Source organism: Numenius arquata, chromosome Z (assembly GCF_964106895.1).
Source record: "Numenius arquata chromosome Z, bNumArq3.hap1.1, whole genome shotgun sequence".
In the NCBI taxonomy this organism is placed as follows: domain Eukaryota; kingdom Metazoa; phylum Chordata; class Aves; order Charadriiformes; family Scolopacidae; genus Numenius; species Numenius arquata.
Window position 1 is genome coordinate 64,875,355 of NC_133616.1, and position 14,921 is coordinate 64,890,275.

A 14,921-nucleotide genomic window follows, 5' to 3' on the forward strand; every position below is an offset into this window, starting at 1 on the left:
CAGAAACATCCAAAAGGATATAAAAACTGCCATAAAGTCCTAAAACTCTTAATTGAGACAGAAAATGGCCGACAGGCAGATCTAATTATATTATCAGGAAAAAAAAAAAAGGGGAGGTGAGAACAGAGGAAAAAAGAAGAAATTCAGGGAAACATCTGTGAAATCCACAATTAAAAAAGGAGCAAAGATCTTCTAAACAGCTGGAGGAAGTCCAAAGAATTACAGAAGTAAAGAAGTGCTGGAACCTTGGAAACAGCAGGAGCAGGGGCCTCAATGGAACACAAGGCACCAGAGCAATTAAGACTTCAGAGCAATGGATAGCTTAGATACCAAGATAAGTCAGGTGCAAACAGACATTCTCAAATTATTAATATAAACTTAAATAACTGGAAATTTTATTTTTTAAATATTTGACATTTAGTAATATTAACCAATTGTTTAGCTGCATTTATAATTTTTTCCTTTGAATGCTGAAAATTGGAGAAGGAGAAAGGGAAAAATATAGCATAATTTCTTGTGGGTATCTTAAGAACTAAATAAAAAGACAGCAAGGGTGGAAAAGAAAAGGGGCTGCCACACTGCAGTAATGCTGGATTTATGAAAGGCTTCATAAGTGATTAACAGGCACCACGGACATGTTTGCAGAAATGCATAGCGGGTTACAGAAAATACTTCAGCAGAATATGCTCATTATCTATAATCATGGATCTAAGAAACAAGTTTTTGCTCTTTGTATTTCACACATGCATACTCACAACTACATGATTTGTTAACGTGTCCTAAATAAAAAGCCCACAGCTACAAACTGCTTGGTTTTGTCACTGATTTCCACATTCAAAGGACACCTGCTGCTTTTGTTCCTAGGCTAGTTTCAAATAAGGAGCATGCCTGTGATTCTTTTCTTTCCATCCTACTATTGACCTGTTTCATCATGCAGTATCTTTGAACCCTTCATGTAACAACATTTTTTCGCCAGAATTTTAATAACACTTCAATTTTTTTCCCTGTTACACAGAGGAGGAATATGAAGTACTACAAACCACAGAAAGTCAATATACCTCTCCCACTTTCTAATTTATTCATGCACATTGCAAATCTGAAGAGGAGAAGATGGAAAATGAAATACCAGTGTGACAATTCAAGCTGCTCTCAGGGTGCGGGCACTTCCCAGCCTAAAGCACCCCTAACCTTTCAATCAGGCCTAGTGGTGATTATTTTAAGCTAGATAATTGTCAGCCCCTCTTAAATCATGAGCACCAGAGCTAACAAGGTCTGATTTCCTACAGGTTGTCTCTTGTGGTTGACATAGTATGGTTAAGAAGATTCTCCTGGTATTTATAAGGGCAAACTCCTCCACAAAGTCTCTGGAGCTGAATGAGATTAGACCTGCATTCATCAGTCCAAAGGAGGCATTTGCAGAATCTCTCTCCTCTGTGAAGATGTCTACTTTCAAGGAATATGTAAGAACTTGGAGTCCTACTCTTCTGGCAGATCTGAAAATCAATCTGCAGTTTGAACAATTACTTTGAGGGACACAGAAAGGAAACAACACATGAATAAAAAAAGTTACAGGAAAACAGGCACACTATGAGGGGTTTATACATGCAGCTATTCTAGTAGTGGGAGAAGCTACTGGGTGATAAAAATATGTTACCAAGCAAGTGCCCTCCTGCTTTTGACACCTTTTGGACAGAAGTCCCTCATGCAGTGCTCCATGCAGAAAGAGCTGGGTGTTGCACCTCTATAAAGGATGCAAAGCAAGGAAAACCACGGACATGGCAGGACATGACACAGGAGGTGAAGGGTGGATTCCGTAAAAGCTCCAAGCACAACTGAAGCGTTCTGATCCAGGCCAGCACACAGCGGAAACAGACACATGCAAGGGCTGTAAGCCTATCTCAGGCTTTTTCCCATTTAACTTCAAATTAATCACTGAGCATTTGCATACAAGCTTGGAAACAGAAGCAAAGCTCCAGTTCCTTAACAGCTAAGCAGAGATACTGCTGCATAAGCAAATACCACGCAACTGAAGGAGGTGGAGAATGGAAATAGCTTTTGGCTGCTACCTCAGGTTTCTGGTGCGCATCAACAGACAAGGAGACAGAACAGTTCAAGGATCACTTTAAGCTGTGCAAGCTGATAGTAATCTCTGAAGGCCCATAACTTAATCAGTGTTCTCTAGCAATCTGGAACTACACCTTCTGATCCCAACACAAGTGTCATCAAAACAAGGACAGTCAAGCAGCTTGTGCCAGTTTTGTGTCATCTGAGAACAGTGTGGGCTCAAGAACACCTGCGAGGCCAAGGACATGACTCCTGCTGGGGTTTGGGTAGGTTTCAACGCCTTGCAAGAAAAAGGTATTTTGGGAGAGCGCTCATGCTAAAATGACGTTTCCTGGAACGGGTGCAATCTGGCAGCTGGAGGGATCATGCATTAAAAGGGCACTTTTCTACTCCTCTGCTCATTATGTTTTCAGGAAGGTCTTAAGTCAAAGACAGCTAAAATATTAAGTCTGGTTTTGTTCTGGTCAGTTGGGTAAATTGAGTTTGGAGCAGATACAGAATAATCTTCATAACTAAAAGCATTTGATTAACTGAACGACCTGACATACGGCTTATGCAGAGAACAGACTTAACAGACTTCCAGAGCTGGAACCGCCTTTTCACTGTAGACTTAGTTCTTCAAAAGTGCCTCAGGGAAGCCTGAGCGCTACCCACACCCACTGCTTCTGGTGCCAACAGGCTGCCTGGGGCCGTGATGAAGCACTGCTCATCTGGCAACTTTATGGACAGTAACTAAAAAAACCCAACTTTTCCTTTGCAGTTGTGACGGAGTTTATATGCTGTATCAGCGCTGCACATCCGACTCCCCTGGTGGATACAAGAGATTTTGTGTAAGAACACACATATTACTTTTTCTACTGCTATTTAAGCCTGTTACTACATATAGAAGCTGTAAATAGTACTGACTTGATTACAACCTTATTCTCATGTAATAAAAATATTAATCCCATGAACTGGTACAGAAGTTCCCCAGCATCTTATCTGTGTTACTGACTTCAGGATTATGGTCAGCTATGTGTAAGCAGTTTCTAGGGCATTGACTGGCCCAGGCTTAAATAGATTTTATTTTTAATATGGCAATATCATGCAGAGGTAAAACAAACCTCTGTGTTATGAAATTGGCTGCTACACTGTAGGCACCAATACAGAAATAAGCTATTACCTCATTTACTAATGACTCGTGAGAAACAAACTCTGTATGTATGGTATTTCTTAGCTACTGTTCTAGAAAGCTGCTCAATCTGTTAACTGAGCACAATAAATACCTAATTAAATTAAACCTCCAACAAGCCTGAGAAAAATGTATTGAAAGCACTCTGCTTGATTACAGACATTGGTCTAAAGTAACAGACCTATTGATCTGGTCAACTTCAAGATTATTCGCTTCACCCAATTTAATTTGAGAAGAACAATAACTAAATTTTAGTTGGATCTCCTTTCCCACTCTCCAGGGAAATAATCTGAAGTTACTCTTGAGTCCAGGTGGCACACGGAAAATATTTAACAGGTCGAAGAAAACATTTATTTTGTTGCAACTGTGGGCACAAAGTTACATTAAAAATGCAAATACAGTTTCCAGTGCAACAATTACATAGTACTGCTGACAGGGTCATAGGCCAGGAACAAACTTCTCTGCTGGGGGCAATAAACCAGTTGTTCTGCAAGTTCAGGATGGTATTAAAAACCTTATTTCAATAAAGTCCTGTATAGCCGCAAACTAAATGAAAACAACCAAAAAAAAGCCCAACCTGCCAGCTGTGTGAGAATGTAGAGGCTGCTTGATTTTGTTATGCTTTGTGCCAATGCAACATTAACCCTTCATCTACTGGGCAAGACATCTACCCAATCTGTCCAAGAAGAACTTCCTTAATTAGAAGAACGAACATTTAAACTGTCTTGCTGTATACAAAAGGCAGCTCCCAGTCTCTACAGAGCACTTCAAGGCTTCCCCTGCCCAGGGTCAGTGGTCTGAAGACAATTCGGTCAGTAACGTCCCACCACTGTTGTCATCCGGCAGTTGTTCTAGCCACTTACACAGCGCAAGCTGATGACCTCAATTCAGTTTCCACCAGAGATGCTTCCATGACAGAGAGGCAACAGGAGCACATGCAGCATCCCTGCCAACATTTCCAGCAGAGGGGCCAGCAACTGCTAGATCAGCATGATTGACAGACTCTCCTTTCAGTCCTAAGCCCTGCCCACACTAAGGAAATTGTGAAATATTCAACAACAGAGCCAGTACTCGTGTGGGTCCATGAACGCCTGGTTCACGATTCCAACAGAGTGACCAAGTCAAGCAGTATCCACATTCACAGAACTAAACAGCATTTTCCTCATCATCTAACCCAACCCTCTGCTGCTGCTGGCAGCCAGAGAAAACTTAACAGTTTTGTGCAGAGATAATAAGACTAGCTCTAGAATTAATGCAGCTGCATTAACTGGGCCAATTGAAAGTACGCTTTTTTAACTTCCTTTAGATACAATCCGAATGTAACCATCCTTGTTTTAATAGGTAGCCCTGCATAGTGATACATCTCATTATACCAACATAACTGTAATATTTTAAAGCTCTGTTTCCAAAGTAGTCAGTCAGTAGCCTTTACTCCTTATTGTTTCTTCAGAACCACAGGCCTCTTCTCTGTTAGACACCTCATAGCCTAATTTCTGGCCTGAGCTGTGAGTGATTTATATTAATCTGTTCTTGCTCCAATTTTGTCCCTGAGTTTGAAAAGACATTAGCTCCCACTCTTAACTTGCTTTCTCCAGCACTTGTAAAGAGAAATCAAATTCATATTTTGCTGTGCCAAGCCAAACAGGACAATCTCTTTAAGTCACTTCTCCAAGTAAGCTATCCATTTCTCTGACCATCTTCTACCTCTTTTTTGCCAGTTTAAACTGAACCTTTTCAAGCATAAGAGATAAGAACTTAATATAACATTTCAGATCAGATCCCACCATTCTTAATATAGTCTGTCCAATCTCTATTGGAAATAACTTATCTGGTACACAGTAGCACTGAATTTGCCACCATGCATCAACGGGTCAGCCCCGCTGATCCCTGAGGGTACAAACACCAATTCTTTCCCCTTTTCTCTTTTTCAACTGAGGAGCTCCTGGCTGTCAGCATGAATTCTTTATACCAATTGTTTCAGCACCTTAACTTGCATTCCATACTTCTCAAAATTTAAGTCTTTTTCTATTAAGTCTGTCCTCAAGGGCTATCTATTTTTTTCTTGTTTGATATCCCAATATTGATCTGTATCATCTGCGGTGTCAATATCTGCATTTATGTAAGCAAGTTTCACAAGCACATGCCTCTATTCACTACCTGCTCCCTGCCCTCCCCCAGTCCTGCTGTAATTCACCAACTGCATAAATGCTACTTCTGTAGCTCAAGGTGTAGTACTGCCTCTGTTTAAAAAGAAGGATCACTATAAAACCAGTCCAAAACTTTCAGGACTGAAAACGACTCATGGTATATAATTTTACCAAGGAAAAATTGAAGTGGTCTTGTTTTATATGGTAGCAGATTACTATTCTTCCCTCATAACACACACCTTTTTTTAGTGTTAAGAGAGGCTAGGGAATTTGCAAAGCTAATTTGTGGCTCAATATTTGAAGACTGGAAGTCACACACAACGCAGCTTCATGCTAAAATGATACAGTCACTACAGAACAATGTTGTTTTAGAAACACAGTATTTGCATAAAAAGTCGATCTGCTGCCAGTAAGTAAAGATCAACACTTCCAATAATTTTACCAGGATACAGTGGTCTAAATTGTCACTCAAATTGAACACAAACTTGAAACTGCCTGTTTTAAAACAAAATTATTTCATATCTGGCTGAAACTCTGCAGATTTAATAGGGACAAATTTAACAAATTTTAAAAGTAACAGAGATTGCAGTCATGTTCTCTTGGATCTTTCATCTTTTTTGTGAACAAATTTCCAGGTTTGTTTGTTGTTTTTTTGTTTTTTTTTTTTTTTGTTTTTTTTTTAATTTGGACACCACACAAAGCATGAGGCCTTTATCTGACCTCGCAGCACCATAAAATGTAGACAGGGAAGCAGGACATGGCTAGGACTACTCATTGTTCAGGTCTGAGAATTATTACCCACTGACAGGAGTCCTGCTCTTTTTCTTTCTCCTAATCACAAATTGAATTACCATCAAAAACAAAGAAATATTTGTTGTTTACAGGAAAAAAAAAAAAAAAGCCTCACAGGAAAATTCACTAAATGAACATCTGCTTTCTCTATAGACAAGTTACATATGCTTCCTTGGAGATGAATATCAGGTTTTCTGTTAACACATGATTTCTGACATCAGGTTGTTGTACACCTTGGCTGTTCATCACACACTCTTTTTCAATTATATTCAGTTTTGTCCTAGTTCTGCAACTTGTATAGCTCAGCCTTAAAAACAAAAAGCCCTCTAGCCAGTACAGGAAGCAAGATTAAGAGAAGTTTGTTCTGGTGACAAAATTATACAGGCTAGGATGAAGCAGCAGCCATCATCCATGCAGCAGCCTTACCCTTCGGCGCAGCCTGTCCCTTTCTTCACGAATAGCATTCATGGTGGCCTTGGTCCTGTTCAGCTCCTCCTCTTTGCTACACAGCATGGCCGTGAGGCTCTCATTCTCCTCCCGCAAGCCAGCGAGCTCCTTTTCCCATCGAGATCTCTCTTCAGATAGATTTGGATACAGGTCACGTCCCAGCACACCCTCAATCTCTTCTACGGTCTGCAAAAATACAGTCATCAGAAACCAGAAAGAAGCAGAGAAAGATGACTGAACACGACTAATGGTACACAGGACAGGAGCATGCAACAGGCAACTATATATACTTGTATGTACACACCCAACCCCACAACACCGTTAGTTTGCTTCTTTTGTTTGGTAAGTAATATAAAAAAGTATTACTGCTTATTTTGTTTGACTGTTTTGCCATTTAATTAAAATATTTCATACTGACCAATGCCAAAGCAGATGGATGTTTTATATGCAAATAAAACGTCACCCATGAGTGACATAATGAAAAGTTGGTTATTTATTGTTATCAACACATTAATCTTAAAGAATAAATCTCAGCTACAGCAAGGAGCAAGACTCCTTAGCAAGGAGGAAAAGACATACAAAAGGAAAAAAAACTTTTGAACAACGAGTTGAAGATGCCTCTATGGAAGAAGCAGGAACAAAACTTTTGCAATCAGGTTCAGTTTATCCTTTCAAATCCTATTTCACATCTCTCTTCCATAAAACTGCGATATGTTTAGAGTCATAAATATAAAACTCCATTGACAGTGTATATACACTATAATTCCGCTTAGATATTTGGTAGTAAGCCTAAATTACTTTTCTAAAAGAGCAATGGCTTGCAACATCTCTGTAAGATGAAAGGAGCTTTAAATTAGCTTCACTTGGACCTACAGGTCTCAGACTATGAGAAGGTAAGTTATTTCAACACGACATGGTGATGAGTTCAAGTTTTGAATAAGCATAAGGCAGTTAATCTTACAATGTGAAGAAAAGCTCTGTAATGGCAGGAGCATTCTCTCTTGATGATCAAGCTTTATTTTAAACTGTGCGTCTTGGATGCTGTCTTCTCCTCTCTCTTCTTCCCCCAAAACTCCTCTTTCACGCACTTCCCCTGCTGTTTCCTCACCCCTCTAATGCCAAGTTCTGCTTCAGCCTCCTTCTCCCTTATTCCCCATGCTCCCAGTGTTACTGCTTTTCCAACTCCTCCCTTTCCCGAGCCTCTTCCCCTCCTCAGAGCACCACTGGGGGTGATAAGCCTGGAGCAACATTGAAAGAGGAAGGACTGTCATGAGGACAGAACAGCAGCGGCTCAACACCATGGAGGTATCTTCAGACAGAGAAGCTGCTGCTGGTTCTCCAGACTCCATTGCTACCATCTCTCCACGCAAGTATAAAGTGCAGGCAGTGGCAGCATCAGCATAGGTCTGACAGTCGTACTAAGGGCTGCATATAGTCCTTAACAAAGCTGGGGCAGCTTTCTGCTTGCTTCTGCGCTCCTTCGTTTTGATCAATACCCTTTTGCTGACTAAACTATTACCACAATTCTCCAGTTTGATGACCAACATGCTACCATCCGCCATGGTAAATAAAACATAAATATTGTACATGGATACATCTATGTAAACTGCTGGGTTGTTCATTTTTCTTCAAAGCAGTATTACAGTGCAGTTTTATCCAGCGTGCTGCTGTACAGCAGATAAATTCAGGTATAATTTCATGGATTATAGGATTGAATTACAATGTAACGTTCTGAGCACAGGGCAGGATGTTCTATCATGGTAATTCCAGTCTTGTCTCTGACACTGCCATCAGTACTCTCTGCCTTACTTTCCTGAGAAGAGGGGTTGTGTTCCACATGTGACATCAGATGAAATCAGCAAGTATCAGGTTTAAAAGAAGCAAAAAGCAGCACTTTTTCACAAGCCATAACTCAACAGTAGGCTTTATTCCTACCAGACTTTATGTAGACCAAAAACTTAGGTTAAAGAAACACATTAAGATACAAACATGGAAGAAAATTCCACCCACGACTATTAAACACAAAGACATCATCTCTGGCTCAAGAAGTTCATAAACCTTGCTGGAAGCATCGTTGAAGAAAGAAGGAGGACATACTATGCATGTCTGTTTTGATGTCACCTTTTCCATTGGCATCTGCCACTAGAGAGACGGACTTCTGACTGGACCCAGTGCAGCTGTTCTCATGTTCTAAATAGTTCATGTTTGCAAATACTTACATCTTTTTTTAATATGTAGCATTTTAGTGGTAGGTATCTGCTGCTGATAGTTATTTACTCTTCAAAATATACAAAGCACTAACCAGCCTAATCTGTGGAAATTTTCTTAAACAAAGGACAGTTTTGTAACTGTTCAGTTTACCAGACAATCTGATAAATCTCATTTCAAGGTCTTTTCATTCTTTGTGGGACAGAAACAATTGAGCTAGCTAGGGTCACATGACTGGTATAAAAGAAGCAAAAAAAATTTACCAGCAACAGCATTAAAAGAAACCCAGTGATATGTAACCATCAAAGCAGAAGGATTCAAAGCGCTTGAATGCATTAGTCCACCAGTGAAGAAAAAAAGCCACCAGCCAAAGGAAAAGACAGTCAGAATATTTCAGGTTTTCATTCATGATTCCACCTGTTTTAAAAACCTCTCAGTTCTCTGTCTGAGGAAGCAGGAAAGGAGAAATGACCTGCAGCCATGAGTGGAACTGTGGAGAGGGTCTCTAGTGTAGGTTTTGCTATATTAAACACACTGGTGACACACTTCCCTAGCACATCATCAGAGCTTGTCAGACAGATTCCTATCTTACTGAAAGGTTAATAACCTTGGCATGCTATCACTTGTCAAACACAAACAATCCCAGGCTCTAAAGCATGGGCAGTGGGGAAAAGCCTTCCCCAAAAATGGCTATGCATGTAGAAATCACACAAAAATAAAAGGCCTGCATTTTGGAGCAGGAAGAAGCTGCTGACAGTTATTTATCGTTACAAAAGTTTGATTGCAGTTAATTTGAATCAACAGTGGATAATGGGGTTAGAATAAAAAGCTTGAGAATTAAGCTTATGGAAGCCATTTTTACATTTTGTTGACTTGTCCTCCTGCAGAAGTTTTCATCTCATCTCACTTCAGAGACCTGTGTGGACCTCACACAGACCAATTTCTACCTGTGTTCCAGGACCCACAATCTCTCTCTTGGTGAACACTGACTTTTGAGACCACTTAACCCTAAAACTCCAGATAATACTGGGTAACATTCAAAGTATTGATCCTAATCCTTTGAGACACTCAAATAAACTGCTTTAAGACCATTCTCCAGAGTCCCAGAAGTCAGTTTGTCTCTATCTCTCTCAAATATACCCATGGTCTTCAAACTACTACTCAACATTAATTTCTTTACAGGCAATTATATTCCTCAGGCACCACCAGGGACAGATGGGACCTTTCCCAGCAGTATGCCAAAGGGCTGCTAGAACGGTCATAGACCACTCCACTTAAGAGCAAAATGTCAATATGTTTGTTCTTACATAAATGAGTCACTGATGCCTTTCCACCTGACACAAAAAAACTTATTCAGGTCCTTCCCTGTATATAGTGAGATACTCTATGGTTCCCTTACTTTCTGGTTCTGAACTGCAATATGTTCATTATATGTGCTGTCAGGCACCCCTCTTCTTGTTCTGTTACATTCACAGTAAAACCAAGACATACAAGTATCAGTTGAATTATTTTTTCCTGTGTCTGGCTTGTCTCATTAGAATTAATATACCACACATGCTCTATGTTAAATACTAGCTTCATATTTTAAGACAGCAAAATCACAACTTACACACAGTATATGGCATTTTATCTTCAAATTTCAGCGAGTATTACATATTGTGTTTTCAGTTACTGGTCAATGACTAGCTGTGTGACCTTGCACAAGTGACAACTTGTTTGTTGGATAACCTTCAGAAAGTAAATTAACTGCTGAGTGTCCCCATTTTTCTTATCTCCGTAATGAGCATAAGAAAATACATTTCTGATTTGAGATTGAACATCCATTAGCAGCTCCTCCTGTGCCTTGGAGAACTCAGTGTGAAACAGGTGTACTACTGCTTTCCCAACACACGCTGTGACCTGGCGCTGATTTCTGCGAAGTACTTTGATGCTTTTGGAAGTAAAGTGCTATTACTACAGAATGTGATCAGGTGTCTCGGGCAACGTACATGCTGCATTTAGAGCCCAAGGTTACCCTTACCTTAATGGCTAAATCACAATGTTCGCTTGCGGTAGTGAGTTGTTCAATATGCCTATCCACTTCTGCTACTGATAAACTGCAGCTGCTTTTCTTCCTCCCGCAGACAACATTTTCCAGACCTGTCAGCACTCTTTGCAGCTCCGAATTCAAGTCACTACAGTTATCTAAAAGAAAGCAAAACAAAACAAAACAAATATCGCAACAATTAGTGACTCAGTGAAAAAACAAACTCTAACCCAGGAAGTGCCTGCTGCAGAACAGCTCGGACTGATATTGTTCAAGCAATGTCCTTGCAATCCTTCACTTTCTCCTCACCAGCTGATAGGCTTAAGTACCACAACCACATCGACTGAAATCACGAGTTACCTCCCATCTGACAAATAACACTCCCTTTACTTATCTGTGGTGTTTATTCTTTCTTCAAAAACCTCTCTTTTCTGAAGGACAACATTTTAAGACACCACATGCTCAGATACTATTGCCATTACATTTTTGTTTTTCTTTTTGCCATTCAGGGCCTATTATCCTGATTTTATTACCCTCAAAGTTGTGGGGTTTTTACTGTAAATTCAGTATTTTTTTCTGCCTGGTAGCTTCATTTTAACTTCTGAGGTAACTTTTACTCTGTCTGCAATTGTTTTCTGGAGTTAAACTACTTTACAGGCACAGGTAAGGTATGTGACTAGCTTTTTTCCCCACTCTTCTTTCCCAAAAGTCACAAGCTCTCCTGAACAATCATTCCATTTCAGACTCCGTAGCTACTCTACGTCGAGGCATAGAGGCTACTTCACATGTAAGGTTATAGTTATGGAGAAGTTCAGCATCTGTTGCAATTAACACAGCCGAGATTCATTTATTTCCTCACCAAACATTTTGATTTGCATTTCAAAGGCTATGCTGCCTTTCTGCTGTGAAAAGGCATCATGTGTACTAAGCAGCATAACTCACCCATATCTGCAGTGACCATGGTGGACTGATTCTCTGGTACCGAAACAGAATTCTGGTCCATGCTGCGTGAGTCTTCGTTAACCTCATGCTGGCTTTGGCTGAGCTCTGACCGCAGCTCCGAATACTCATCTTCCTCCCTGGGAGAGAGAGCAAGGGCAGAAATAAAATCCTCTGAGGAAGTACTGTATTTCTATGGAGATATCTCTCCAACGCTTATTTCAGACCTGTAAGCTGAGCCACAGTACACAATCCACACAAGTGCTATGGCCATAACCCCCACTTGCAGCAGCCACTGCCTGGTTTCCCTTTCTTTATTCCTAAATTCATTACTAATCCAGACCACTGTACAAGGAAACAATTGATGGAACGGAGCGCAAGCAAGGATGTGTGCAAGAAGAACATACACTGTCCTGCAAGAACTCCCCAACTGACAATTCTTAATCAGCACAAGTGGCTTTTGAACCCAAAGAGGATTATCAATAACCAGTTTTGGTCTCTTTCTCAGTTCCAGGATGCCATCAGCTTGTGTGCAAAGCAAGCATGCACATGCACGTATCTGCATGTGTGTATCAAAATGCTCTCGGGGACAGATAGGCTTTTCATTTCCTCTTCTCAAAAGGAAGAGAACAGATAACTGAGCATAGCGCTGAACTGCTGGAGTTAGTGGAAAATAAAAAGCCTCGATTACCTAGGTTTTAAGTTATTTGTCAAGCTGGTTCTACTAAAATAAATGAGGATGCAGAATACTTTAGTTAAAGCTAATGAGCTTAAAAAATTAGGGCTTTTCCCTCCTGCCTCTACACAAAGAGTTCAAAGCACTGGGAAAGAAGATAAGTAAATGAATAATACCTTTGCCTGAGAACATTTGTAAACATTTTTTATTTTGATCCACTTGCTGATTTGACTCAGAATTTATTTTTTTACTTCCATAGTGACTGCTTTGACATTAAAGTATATATTTTAAACATGAGAAAAACACCAGCTTATTCAGGTGCAGAGGCTGTCTGATGAGTAAGCAAACAGCCATCATTTTGTCACACACCAAAACAAATGCAGAGATTCATTTTGCTGCAGATTCAGCAGAAAAGTGTGAGAATGGAAGTGTCTGGATTTGGAAACAATCAGAAACAGCAAAGAGCTATCTGGGGATCTGCGTCTGGGAGGGGCACCTGTAATGTTAAGCCTGCTGTGTGTATGCTACACAGTGCTGAGTGTTTCCTGCAGAAATATTGCAGGATTTAGCCTGGAGGTCGGTCTGGATTTGCCAGGCAAAGCAGCAGAGAAGATGGCCCATACATACAGGGAACAACAACAGAAGTAAAGTCTGCTCTCCAAGCAGCAGAGGTGACAATTTATGAACCACGCCAGCTCAAAAAAGGAATTTCAGCTTGCTTGCCAAGCAGGGTTTCCCAAGGTACTGAGAGGTAATTTCTACAGGAAGTATTACATTCTTCTACCCCTTAACATTTGCTTCAGTGCAAAGAAAGTCTGACTTTATCAGAAGCACTTAGTGACTATTATTAAACAAAAATGCAGGTCAGCTGGTTAAAACTGAGCTTTAGATCAAAGAAAGGTCTTTAAGGTACCATGCAATACAAGTTTAAGAAAGTGTGAGAACTAAATCATGAATAGCAGGAATTAAAACAGCTTAATGAAGACACGTAAGCGTGAGTTAATGTTCCATGAACTCGTTTATTATTAGCCACAGCAAAAGCCAGTAGTAATTAGCTTTAGACAAAAACAATTACCAAGCACTCAAACAGCTGCATTTTTTTGATCTGAAGGTAATTAATTTTTTCACTTATGAAACAATTAGTCCTACATTTTGAAAACCTGAATTACCTCTACAAATGGGCAAGAGGCTGTACTGATCATAAAACAATGCCACACACAATAATAATTTCTCGCCACTCTTCTTTTGGCTCTTGTTGCTAAATTCCTACACAGCTTCATCTAGCTAGCACTAGTGCTGTTTCTTTTCAGTTTAAGAACCCTCAGTATCTTGGGGCAGTGAAAAAGTATGTTAGGTGGTAGAACTCACACTCTTCCAACAGCTCAAGCCAGAAGTCAGTTTCAGAATGAACTAATGTTTCCAATACCTGACCAGAAGGATCAGAAATCCATTTCTGGTAAAGCAACCACAAGGTCAATTGGTGTCTCCACCACCAGTCTCACAGGGGGCAGACTGAGGGCTAAAAAAACAAGGGGGAATTCGAGGGGAGTGATGTACAACAAATACAAATTCTGCCTTTAAAACTGAAGTTGGCGGTAACAGAAAAGACTGTTTGAGAATCCCCTTTCCCTAAAACAGGAGAAGACTCCTCCAGTGGCATTGCAAATGCAAGGTGCTCAACAGCTGATGGTGACTCGCCATTGAACTCCTGCCACACCACCCAGAAGGTGGAGGCATTACAACACCCTTGTTGCTGCCATGATCCAAGGCCTGGCTGGAGAAAGCAGGTACTTGTTCTCCTGTGGACCCTGATGGTTCCCAGTTGCTGGAATGGGATGGTGAGCTGGAGGCAATTAAGATCAGATCAAGCTGTTCTAAACACAGAGTGGCCCTGGTTTCTGCTGGGGTAGAGTTAGTTTTCTTTCTAGTAGCTGCAGTGGTTTGGATTTAGTATGAGAATATTGTTGATAACACATATCTTAGTTGTTGCTAAATAAGCCTTATAGTAAGAAAAGGACTCTTCCAGTTTCCCAGAGAAGCTGAGAGGGAGCACAGACAGAACAAGCTAGCCAAAGGAATGTTCCAAACCATAGACATCATGCTTGGTATATACATGAGGGTTGGCTGGGAGACAGAAATTTGCAATTATTGCTAAGGACAGGCTGGACAACCAATCATTGGGTAGTGACACTGACTTGTGTTGCATCACTTTATCCAGTGTGTTCTTTTACCATTCTTCTCATTTTTTTTTTTTCTAATCCATTACTGTTCCACTAAACAGTCTTTATCTCAACCCATGAGGTCCTTTTCCCCCTCCTTCTCCCTCCCTACTGGGAAAAGATGGGGGGAGTGAGTGAATGGCTGTGAGGTCCTAGTTGCTGGCTGGGGTTAAACCATGACAATGGTCAAGCAAAAAAGTGTGTTTTACAGGTGCATCTGCACTAATTGCTT

General features: G+C 40.5%; 1 protein-coding gene across 2 annotated transcripts in view; it reads right to left on the minus strand.

Annotated features, from left to right (window-relative positions):
- MCC (MCC regulator of WNT signaling pathway) overlaps window positions 1-14,921 on the minus strand; it is a 210,712-nt gene that overhangs the window by 40,810 nt on the left and 154,981 nt on the right. For both annotated transcript variants that reach the window (XM_074166053.1, XM_074166054.1), the window contains 3 exons: window positions 11,798-11,934; window positions 10,850-11,013; window positions 6,601-6,807 (listed from right to left, as the gene is read on the minus strand). In XM_074166053.1, coding sequence (XP_074022154.1) covers window positions 6,601-6,807; window positions 10,850-11,013; window positions 11,798-11,934 — 508 coding nt within the window. The remainder of the gene's footprint in view (window positions 1-6,600; window positions 6,808-10,849; window positions 11,014-11,797; window positions 11,935-14,921) is intronic.